This window comes from Alligator sinensis, unplaced genomic scaffold, assembly GCF_000455745.1.
Source record: "Alligator sinensis unplaced genomic scaffold, ASM45574v1 scaffold1740_1, whole genome shotgun sequence".
In the NCBI taxonomy this organism is placed as follows: Eukaryota; Metazoa; Chordata; order Crocodylia; family Alligatoridae; genus Alligator; species Alligator sinensis.
In genome coordinates, this window is record NW_005843154.1 from 39,615 (window position 1) to 51,515 (window position 11,901).

An 11,901-nucleotide genomic window follows, 5' to 3' on the forward strand; every position below is an offset into this window, starting at 1 on the left:
AGTCACCGGCACTGGTCGGTGCTGGCGATGCTGGTCTGGTCCTGGAGGAAGGCACGTCAGGTGCGGAGGGCTGGAGCTTGGCCGCGCGGTTGAAGCGCGCAATCCTGTGTCCATGGCATTAAACGCGGCCCCTGGCTCCCTTCCGCGCCGGCTCTGCCTCCTCTCGCGGCCGCTGGGCCACGGCCTTCCCCGGGAGCCGCGGGGCTCGGGACGCCGCGAGCGGCAACAGAAAGCCGCGCTTCCGTCCGGGCGGGGCGGGGCTACAAGAAGCTCCTCCTTCCCCCCCATGTGCCCTGCATGCGCATGCGCAGGGCGCGGGTTCCGGTCCGAGCGCTGCCGGCTCGTGTCCCTGGGTCCCGTCGCGATGGTGAGTGCCCGCGTGATGTCACGGGTCGCGACCGCGTCTCCGGGGCGATGCGGGGTCCCCCTCCCCTCCCCCGTGCCCGGGCGGCTCCGGGTGACATTGGGGCTCGGAGCCGCGTCGGGCTGTGGTGGGCTTCGGGCTGGGTGTGACGCGGGCGGGTGGGCGCTGGGCTGTTGTAGCAGAGCCCGGCTCTGCTGGGTGAAGAGGAAGCGCAGCCCGGCCGGGGGCTCTGCGCGCAGGCGGAGGCAGCAGCAGCGTCAGGCCACGGGGGCGAGGGGCAGACCCCGGGGTGCGCGCTCCCACTCGGGCTGGAGCCTGTAACGGAGCAGACGGGGGTGGGGGGAGCGCAAACCCCACCGTCCTCCCTGGGCAGGTGCCGTGTTGCGGCAGCCGTGGTCGTGGCCGTGGCCGAGGGGTGGAGCCGGCCCCGCCTGTTCTTGTTGAATTTCCTGCAGGCCTTTGCCCAGCGGCTGGCCTTGGTTTCCAATCTGTAAGGCCCCGGGCACGTGGCATGTGACAAGAGGTGATTAACTGTTTAACGGCATCTCATGGCGTGATCCAGACACGCGTTCGTCCAAGTTGTAGGGCAGGATCCACCTGCTTGGCCTTTATTTTCCTGTTTGCAACCTCCCCTGTTCACTGGAGCCACCCACCCCCAGTATCATGGACTTTCTGCTCTGCCAGCCCAGAGTCCCTGGGACACGGGCTGTGGAGGCGGCTCCAGGCCTCGGGGGCTGCCTGCTCACAAGTCAGTCGCATCCCACTGTACTCGCTGTGCGTTTTACATCTACCCAGTGCTCTCAACACGGGTGATAACTACTACTGCCAATGAGCTCGACATGCGCCCCGTGTACTTTTGAATTTCCATCGTCCCTGGGATGCTGCGCGCGGTCTTCAGTTCTGTAGATACAGCTTTTGCTTCCTGAAGCTTCACGTTCTTGCTCCTAAGAAGACCATCCCCCTGTTATTGCTCAGCCCAGCTCTTCGGTGGAGATACTCCTGCCACCCACAAGCAGGAATCTACAGGGAAGGGAAAAGGGAAGACACAGCACCTGTCCAAGGTCATTTTCACATCCTAGAAAGGGTAAAAGAGGAAAAAATAGTCATTCTGTTACTGGGTGAAACCACCTGCACCAACATGCAGTGAGTTTATGACTTTTCTATTCCATATGCATCACTTTTTTGGTGGGAGAAAAATCCCTAAGTCTTCCTTTGCCTGGTGCACTTGAATGCAGTCGAAGTGGGGAGTGGAGCATTTCTCTGCTCTCCTCTGTCTCAGCGTTATATTGCTCAGGCTATTTTGTCTTGTTCATCTTTTGTTTAATAACTTGATGCGTCTCTCAAATCGGAATTTCCTCCCAGTACAAACTGGCAGATCTCTAGACTGATGGAGGCTCTTGCCTGGGACTTGGTTCAGTTTCCACCGGTTCTGGAATCAAGGCAGAGGGGCTGCTTGGAGCCAGAAGGCAGCAGCAGTGAGGGGGAGGATCAGCAGCACAGACTCACCTTCAGCAGGTGGCTGCAGGCTTCCCTCCTCTATCTCCGAGATCAGCTTGCACAGAGAGGAGCTTTGCTTGGAGAGTTGGGCTGTATTTTCCTGGTGGCTCCTCTGAGTCTCCTGCTCTTCCCTCTAGTTCCTGCAGAAGCAGGTGCTCTTTCTCGCACTCGGACTTAATTCTCCCTCTCTGCTCTGCTTTGTCCTTTCAGAACAAGCAGCAAAACCAAGAGGGTTGTGACCCTTAGTTTCACCTTTTCACTGGCAGACAGGAGATGAAGTCACTGTGTACTGTTCTTGTCCTCTGTCAGCTAGAGGTGCATTGATATGTTGGTGGCATATTAGATCGGCACCAACAAAAGGAAAATTAATGTTATTGACCATTGGCTTTTTTTTTTTTTTTTTTTTTTGTACCTGTGTAACCAATACTGTTGCCTCTGGGGGAGGCAGGGGGCATGTTCCCGCCCAGATTTCTGGGGGTGGTGAAGACAGGCTGGCCGTTGTGGTCTTGGCCAGGGGCTGTGCTGGCATCTTCCTGGCATGGGGGGGCTGGGAGGGGTAGCTGTGGGGAATTTTGGGGTAACTTTAGCCCCACAAGCCCCACCCTAGCATCACCCCTGCATGGGACGCTCTGCTGTGCTGTCTTTCCTTTGCGCAGTCATCGCAAGCGGGTAAGAATGGAAGAAGCGTTTAATGCAGGGAACTTCAAGCCGGCATTGGCCAAAGGAGATGATGGGGAGCATCCCAGAAGAACACCCCCATCACCCACAGGAACTCTTGCACACAGGAGTCAGGCCTGCCTGCCAGTGTGTTTGTTCTCTTCTAGGATGGGGAAAGTGACTACTGCTTAACTGGCAGCCTGAGTGTCAGGACATATATACTCACAATGTATTTCAAGATAAAATGCAGGGCTGAGGTAAGGCCCCTACAATGGGTCCCACCAAACATGAGCTCTGCCTCTGTGAGAGCTGCCCCACCATGGGGAGCTCTGGAGTCCTTGTTCCTGGGTCCAGGTTAGAGGAACAAATACTGCCTCCCCCTTGCCCCAGGAATGGCTGATAGGAAAACTCAGAACTTCATGGGGAGACACTAGGTGTGTGGGGGGTGGGGAACAGCACCAGGTACCCAGGACAGGGTAACCCAGTGTGCCGGGTGACCTCAGACGGGGCTGTACAGTAGTCCTCTCTGGCACAGTGATGCTCAGTGTGATCCAGAGCCTGAAGGTTTTATAGAGCTCCATAAAGAAACTCACAGGAACGGAAATACCAGCAGGATCCTAACTCTCTGGCGTGGGGCCCATAAGCCCCTTGGGATGGCTTGGAAGGACAAAGACACAGGCTTGGGGCTGTGCAAAAAATGCTGTAGCCTTGGGAGCAAACACTCCTCCTGCTTGGAAAGCGTGACAAAAGTCAGGAAAGATCAGTTCTCTCCTCTGGACTATCAGTACCAAAGCTGCACCTCTGCTGGGAGACAGTGATGAAGGGCTTAGCCTGCCTGCTTTAAAGAAACCCTCAGTATGGGCGCAGCCCTCCCTAGAACGCCGTATCCATGTACACCTTGTGTTATTGCAGCACCTAAGGGGACAAAGCTTGGCAGCTGCCCCCACCTGTCACTGCCAGCCCTGCATTGAGAACGGGCTCTTAAGGAAAGAAAACCTGGCACCTGCCTTCCACACCATGATGCTCTCCTTCTTGGACTCCATTGCCAGGGCTCTCTCCAACTCTTTCTTCAGAGGATCCAGGACTTCCTGGAGTTTTTCACTTGGCAGGAGAATTGTCACATCCTTGTTCCTGACATTGGCCCATGTCAGGGGTGATTTGATACAGAATCATAAACATATTTTGAATGCAAGCAGCAGAATGAGTCTTCCAGCATCCTGCAGCCCTGGGACTTGCACAGGTTTGATGGAACAGCTCATTCAGAAAATGTACTATTTTTTCAAGTGGGGTTTTACACTGATGCCCACCTCCTGAAGTACAAGCTCCTACCAGGCAGAACTTGATCTGTGACCGCAGAATCTGTAGTGAAGTTCATGGGATCTCTGGATCCTGTCCCTTTTTGGGAGAACAGGAACTCTGCTTGGATGCACTGTTTCTTAGGGAGTTTGGGGCCATTTTCTCAATTGGATTCAGTTTAGGCAGGAAGTGGGAGCAAAGAGGGATGGGATCAGTTGTGGACATCCCTCTCTCTGCAACAGACACTCTGTGTCTGTCTCCTGCTCTGCCCCGGTGAGACTGGGGAAGCCAAGCAGGTCCTTGGCGGCAGTAGCAGCAGCAGCCCTGCTGGATGCTGCTGCTGTACGGGCCAGGCCCTTCTGCCCACAAAGGGCTGGGCACAATTAATTGGTGGGCGCCGTGAGCTGGATGAATGTGCCTGGCAGGCTGGATTGGGCCCACAGGCCGTATTTTGCCCGCCCCTGCCTTACAGGGTGGGTGACACTGGCAGGCTGGTACTCAAAAATCAAGCTGCGGGTCAAGCAGAAATCTGCCCAGGCTTGTTCAGGAGAGCCCCTCAGTGGTGGTGACGTGTTTTGTGGTGACCCAAGGTGGGTTTTGCCCCATAATCCCAGTCTAAAAGCAGCTTCTTATGTGTAACAATGTCAATGGCGCGTGGGTCTGGGGGCTGGCAGTTGGCAGGCTGGCACGTGAAAACCAAGCTTCAGGCTGGGAAACGCTGTCCCAGGCTTTGTCACGGGACTCTTCTGGCGGTGGTGACACGTCTTCTGGAGTGACCAAAAAAGGATTTTGCCTGATGATCCCATCCACAACTCAGCTCCATATTCGGGGCAATGTATTTATTACACAGGCATGGGGGGCTGCCAGTTGTCTGGTGGGCACTCAGTACTGACTGAGCTCCGTGTCAGGCAGGACTCTGCCCAGTCTTTTTTAGGGAGAATCTCCTCCTGGCAGAGGCATGTTTTGTGGTGATCCAAAGAGAGGCTTGCCCCATACTCCCAGCCCAACATAAAATCCTCGTATTGGGCAATGTACCTTGCATGCAGGCATTGAGGGGTGTATGGCAGGTAGCAGGTCGGCACTCAAACTGAGCGTGGAGATCACGGAGGCCGGCCACCATTTTCGTAGGCTGATTGTGGCCCTCTCCCCCCCCCCACACTGTGCCTTTAGCCAAGGGGGTCCCAGTAGCCCCACCCCTTGCCACTGATTGGTTGCTAGGGCTGTCCATCATGCAGCGCTGCTCTTTGCTGCAGATTAGTGGAGCAGGGCAAGCACCACAGGGGCAAGGAAGCGGGCAGCCTTCTCGGCCAGCCAGCAGTGAGGGGCGGGGGACACTGCTATCTTAGGCTCCTCTTCCTGCTGGTAGCCCCCTTACCCCTGGCTGCAGTGCCATGAGGATTGCTGTGGGTAGGGGACCGTCTGGCCCTCACTGGGCAGGACAGTCCCGAAATGTCACATTGAGTCCTGGTCTGGAGCTGAATTACTCCCAGACAAGTTTTTCTCCCCAGGCCACGCAGGCAGGCAGTTTGAAATTTGGAGACCAAACCCTAGCATGTAGGCTGGTGTGCCCCAAAACAGTGAACGGTGAGAGCGGGCCACTTGCTGCGAGCAGGGGGTCTCCCACAACCCTGGGGGGAGGGGGAGGACCGGATGGACGGACGGAAGGACACAGAACTGACTGGGAATTTTGCAAGTGAAGTGTTCCTGGGACCTCAAAAATGTGCGTGGGCTGGTGAACAAAGCAAGTAAAGTGCCTGGCCTGCCAAATGCAAGTCATAGCTAAGCAGGCTTTTGCCAATTTGGGGAGAGAGCCCCAGCATGTATTGTTGGGTGCATGTGGTAAGGGAAGGGTAGCTCCTGGTAATTGCCTTTGGCACATAGAGAAGTAATACAGGAACGGGGATCTGGTTGTAGGAAAATGTGGTGCTCGGAAGGATAGATAAAGTAACTTGGACATAAACACACAAGTAAAGCTGTATCAAGGTCCCCAACCAAGCCATGGGTCAGCACACCCAAAACCAGCAGTTAGGGCTTGTCAATCCCTATCCACATCAGCTCCTGTTACATGTAAATGGTGTGTTCCCATGCAAATGGACCACTTTTGCAGCCTTTGGGTTCCAGGGACAGCCAGAATTGTCTCTGTGCACTGCTTGCCAAATATAGATTATGGCTTAATTCATTTCTAATGGAGTAAGTAAAAAGAACAGGATAACGTGGCCAGGTCTACAAGAGTTGTATTGCAGAACCTGGCTTCAAGAAGAGGAAATGCTTATTGAACCGGGCTGGTGTTTGTTCAACCTCCTGCAGACCACGCTCGGATGTTTGCCTCAACGCCAACGCACAGGCTGATGAAAGAACTGTGCGAGGTGCTGCAGTCTTTTGAAGAACTGAATTTAGGGATCATGAGACTTTAATAGGGTTCCTATATTTCCTAAAAAGATGACAGGTGTTGTGCAGGAGGGTGTGGGGATATGATGGTGGGGGGGGAGTGAAATGCTGGTGCCCTGCCCATTCTGTTGCCCCGGACTGCCAAGCCACAGCCCCCGCCCAGCCCTGCTGCTGCCCCTCACTCCTGACTCACTGACCCCAACTCTGCCAGTGCCCCTCACTCCCAAACTGCAGTGCTGTGCCCCTTACTCCCAACTTGTAACCCCTTGCCTCCTCAGCCCTGCCAGAGGGGTCCCAGCTTTCCCAGTTCTGACCAGGCTGGAACATGATGACTCTGATTCATGCAAGCGATGGCAGAGCATGTCCAGCCCCAGCATGGACTGGAGGGAAGAGGAGGCGAAGCTTGTGGCACCCCTTGCCCGAGGAAAGAGCTTCAGTGCCCTGCTAGGCATCCTGGCCAGGCCCCTGCCCCCACCCCGTGGCTCCTGGCTGCTCAGCCCCTGTGAGCACAGGTGCCTGGCCACAGAGTTCCCCCTTTCCCCCCACTGGAGGGGCAGGCAACCCTCCCCAGATGTCTGGGATTTTGCTGTGCTTCAGGCATGGTGGGAGCAAGGGGAGGGCGATCGGAGGCAGCAGGGAGCACCACGTGGGTCTGCCCATGCCTTGGCAGCTGCAGGCAGGTACATCTGTGCTCCCTGCTGCCTCTGATCGCCCTCCCCCTGCTCCCACCAGTGGAGCAAAGCAAAATCCCAGACATTTGGTCAAATTTAAACAACTCACCTGGTTGGAGATCAGAGGGTTCAACAAGAGGATGTGCAGGAAAAGCTGGACCTATGGTAACCCTAGACTATAGCAACTTTCTGGCCAGACCTTAATAGCAACGATCACTAGATCTGGACACATGAAAGCAGCTCTGACTGGTGGGAACATGATGTTGACTTGGGTCACATCAGTGGCTAGAGACATTGAGAATGAGCAGGGGCACCTTCTTTCACACTTGTTAGTATGCTGTCACTGCACATCAAGCGCCAGACAACTGTCAGGTGGAAGCCCATCACCCCAAAGAAGCGTGTTTTCACGATGGCCATGACAGTGGCCACTCCAACAAGCCTGCGCCACGTGGCAAATCAGTTCGGCATGGCTCCCTGCACAGCAGGGGTGGCTGTAAGAGAGGTCTGTGAGCTGCTGCAGGAGCTTGCAGCAAACAAATTCATCTCCTCCAGTAACCCCAGGAAGGTGGTGGAAGGATTCAAGGCAATGGGCTTCCCAAACTGCATGGGAGCACTGGACAGCGCACACCTTCCCGTCCTGTCACTGTGCCGGAGCAACTAGTCATTCATCAACAGGAAGGGATTTCCTTCACTCGTTCTCCAAGCTGTAGTAAATCTTCCTTGGTGATCCACTAACATTTGCACAGGATGGGCAGGAAGCGCCCATGATGCACGTGTCTTTTGAAACTCACTGCTGCCTGGGATGGTGGAGAAGGGCCAAGATGCCCCAGGACTGGAGGAGGTTGTCATCTGGGGTGTTTCAGTGCCACCCGTCATAATTGCTGACATAGCTTATCTACTCCTGCCCTGGCTCATGAAGTCGTACGAGGAGCAAGTGACTGACCCACAAAAACAGACCTTCAACTGCTGCCTAAGCAAGTGCTGCATGACTGTAGAATGTGCCTTTGGGTGCCTGAACGCCCAGTGGAGGTTGCTGAACTACAGGGTGGAGGTAGAGCCAGAGAATATCACCGCTTTCATAGTGGAAGCCTGCGTGCTGCACAATATTTGTGAAACGTGGGGTGAAATTTTCAGTGGGTCTTGGGCCCAAGAATTGAGGGAAGTGAGAGCAGCTGCCCAGTGGTGACGCATGGGGGGTGCACGTGCACCCCTGAGAGTGCTGGTGCACTCCCTGTCAGGCCGCACTCTGTGTTTAGGCGATGGACGGGGGGCAGGCGGGAACAGCACCGCCCCCCCTGTAAGCGCCGGCTGGGGAGCGGGGCTGTCAGCAAAAGCGGCCACGCCACTTCTGGAAGTGGCCACAGGACTTCCGGAAGCAGTGCAGCTGCTTTTTGGTGAGTGAGATCGACCATGGGGCGACCGCCACCCCCCCTTCCCTCCCCTGGTCACTGACTGGTGTCAGGGGAGGCATGTGCCCCCCTCGACTCAAGAGGCACCAGTTGCCCATGGAGCTGCCAGATCTAGACCGAGTCAAGCAGGACAAGGAGGGGGATTAGACAGTGGTAGGGCAGCTGTGGTGAGAAATTGCCTGGCGGCACATGTAAGGGCTGCTCAGGTGGGTGAAGGTGCTCTGTAAAACTGGTAGGCTTCATGCTCCTGTGTACCTGCATGGGGTTTTTTTAATTTTATTTCATATAACTTTTGAATTCAATAATGGGTTTCTGATAAACGGTTTGGATACCTTTGGTAATGGGATCTGGTGGTTGTGCTTGGAATGGGGAGGGGTCTGGGATGGGAAAGGAAGAAGACATCCTCAGTGCAGGATGGAGGGGTGCTTGGGTGATGTGGGTGCAGTACACAGGGGATGGGTCTGGGGTGCTCAGTCAGGCACCTGAAGGAGAAAGGAATTTTAAGCAAAAGGCCATGGGAGGCCTGAAGATTGGAGCTAGAGCAGTGGTGGGTGGAAGGTGGTGGGGCTTGGGGACAAGTGTGTGCGTGTGGGGGGAAACTGCAAGGACTGAAACACATACAGGTACTGCGTCAAAAAAATTACCATGGTATCTCTCTAGCCCGCCCAAGTGTCAAACCAGGGTTTTGTGCGGGCCGGCTCCCGATCCCGTGTGCGAGCCGGGCCCGTCTTTGTGCACACAGGCTGTGGCCAGCAGCCTGGGCACGCGGGGCCAGAGAAAACCGCGGGGCGGTAGGGTACGCGTGAGCTAGAATCAGTTACAGAGGCGTAGTGGTTGATTGAAAAGATTATTTGCTTACACCCAAGGTGGTTGCGGTGTAGGCTGGACAGCTTTCCAGGCGCAGCTCCGTTTGAATCCTCGTTGGAGGACTCTGACAAACTCGGTTCCTTGACCCCGGAGTGGTTTAGGCTCCGCGGGTTCGGCAATTCTTTCCTCACGAAGTAGCTGAATCTCCGTGGGTTTTGTTTGGTTCCCAGGTCCCCCGGAGCGGTTAAGACTCCGTGGGTTCGAAAATTGGGTATATAGGATAGGGATACGTCTAGGATCGTGCCCGGCGACGGGGAGAGGCTAAGGGCCCTTTGGGAAATTGGGCCTCCGGAGTGGTTAAGGCTCTGCGGGTTCGGTGAAGCTCCGTGGGTTCGGTAAATTGGGCCCCGGAGTTGTTAAGCCTCTGTTGCCTTCTTAAGAGAGGCGCGTTGGGTCCGCAAGGATCCGCAGCACTTAGAGATCTTCTCTCTCTCTGTCTATCTCTCTCCTGGTAGTCGTGGAGTCCTCCAACTTGGGCAGAAACCACACAAGCCTTTTGTACGGCTAGCAAGCCAATAGCTAGCCGCCACGTGGGTATAATTTAGATCTGGCCAATAATGTGGTGCGAATCTAAATACAAATGGTGGGAACTCCTTTGCATTGTGCATCACCATGATGCAAAAGAAATGCACTATGCAAAGAAGGCTACAAACTGGCGGGAAATACTCTTTTGCACGCGGGCTCTCCTATTGCAGCAAAAACTCCACCATGCAAAGGAGCTGCAATTTAGCAGGAACATAATTTAGCGGTGCCGAAGCGCACACAAACAAAAAAACCACAACTTTGGGTTGTGACAGGTTTCATAAGTAAAAGGTCTAAAATACAAAGAAAAAGGGTTTAGGTTGGCACAGTGTGGGTGAGTGGCAGAAATCAGTAGTGGCATCAGATTTCGGGGGACAGTACAAGGGGGAAAAAAAAAAAAGGTGCCTGATTAGCACCACAACAGTTTGGACATGGAAGGGCTACGGTCATCGCTGTGATAAGCAGGTCAGGTTGTCAGCAGGCAGGCAGGCAGGGTTCAGCCAAAACAATTTCTGGACAGGAGGACCAGACCAGACCAGACCAGACCAGACCATGGGTCTGGGAAAATAGAAGTGGTTAGTCCTGTATCTCGGTCTGCCTCCACCCAAGAGGCAGGTAATCAAAGCAGGGGATCGGAGTAATGTGAACTGCAGGAAGCCAGAATTGGCATGCAAATAACCTAACTGTGAAAATGCTGATGGGACAATGGCACAGTCAGATTTAACTTCCCCCTACCAAAAAGGACCATAATCTGGCTTGGACAGAAAAGTTTAAAACAAAAAAAAAAAACCCCAAACCCAAAAGTGACTGTTATAAAATTGCTGCTGTATCCCAAAATTGGCCAAGCCAGTATATTTCTCGGGATGAGCACCTGGAAAATGCTTTACGAATCTGCAGAAAATTTGTGCCAACGAGAGAATGCCACACATGGACCACGTGGTCCAAGCCCTCCACTTCCTGACGGCTGCCTGCTGGCTGCTGTGCAGGGGGTGGTGTTTATGGAACTGCAACCAAAAGCTAACCAGTCTCACTCCATGTCCCCAAAATTGACAAGGCTAGTACGTTTTTTGGGCAGAGCACCTGAAAATGCATCGTTGAGTGCCAGAAAATTGGGGCAGTAGGAGGAGTCTATCCCAAAGCGCCACCCCCCCCCCCCGCAAAAAAACAAAACAAAAAAACTAAACCAATCACAAATTTCATTGCTAACCTGCCCCCTGCTGTGATTTAGTAGTTGATTTAGTAGTAGAAGATCGGGAGGGTTAAAATTGTTATGATGTGTCTAGCGTTTTTTACTAGTAACAGTACATTAATGAATTTTGAGTGTTATACACGTTACGTGCAAAATAGTAACGGGAATCATTGTAGTACATTGTGAGAATGAAATAAACCCGGAGATTATCTTTAGCTAGAAAAAGCCAACATTGTGTGCAGGCGCCCACAGTGCCCAGGCTGGGGGCGGGCAGCGCTGGCGCAAGAACTGAGCTTGGTGCGGGACAGGGCCCTGCTCGGACTTGTTCAGAGCATGCCATGGTGGTAAAGACATGTGGTTTGGGGCAACCTGGAGAGGATTTGACCCCAGAAACCCAGCTGCAGATCAGGTCTTTTTGGGGCTGTCTTTGAGGCATGATGCTATTTTAGGTTGTCATAAGCAAATAGATAGTTTTGGTGCCCCTGGATTCTTTGGCTGCTCTACTTTGCTGCTAACAACCTTCAGCTGCATAAAGACTGGGTCTGGGAAAGGGACCAGGACCTGGAAGTAAAGGACCAGCTTCAGCCTTGTGCTCGGGGTGGCGGGGGGCGCTGTGTGCCTGTCCCAGGCTGAGCCCTGCCATTTTTTCCCCTCCACAGCTTTTCTACTCTTTCTTCAAGTCCCTGGTGGGCAAAGATGTGGTGGTGGAGCTGAAAAATGACCTCAGGTGAGCAGGTGCCTACTTCAGGCCTGGGGGGTGCCTTGGTTTCTGGGCTCCCAACTCCCCCCTCTCCTTCCGGCTCTCCCCACCTAGAGCAGAGGGAGAACCCAGAGCTAGGAGAGAACCCAGGTGCCCAGGTGTTTGGGCTCCCAAGTACTACCCCCTCCACACCTCACTCGCCTCCTGGAGCAGCAAGAGAACCCAGGTGTCCGGGCTTCCAGCCCCCTGCTCTAATGCATCTGCCCCCATCTCCAGCCAAGTGTTGGGAGAGAACACGGGTATCTGGGCTCCCGACTCCCTCTGCTCCCCAACCAGACTGC

General features: G+C 54.4%; 1 protein-coding gene across 1 annotated transcript in view; it reads left to right on the top strand.

The window, feature by feature from the left end:
- Window positions 1-97: 97 nt before the first annotated feature.
- The window catches only part of LSM2 (LSM2 homolog, U6 small nuclear RNA and mRNA degradation associated), a 13,117-nt gene continuing 1,313 nt past the window's right edge, over window positions 98-11,901 (top strand). Inside the window, 4 exon segments of the mRNA XM_006037645.2 lie at window positions 98-214; window positions 217-279; window positions 281-367; window positions 11,520-11,587. Of these exon segments, the coding sequence (XP_006037707.2) occupies window positions 113-214; window positions 217-279; window positions 281-367; window positions 11,520-11,587 (320 nt within the window). The 5' untranslated portion in view covers window positions 98-112.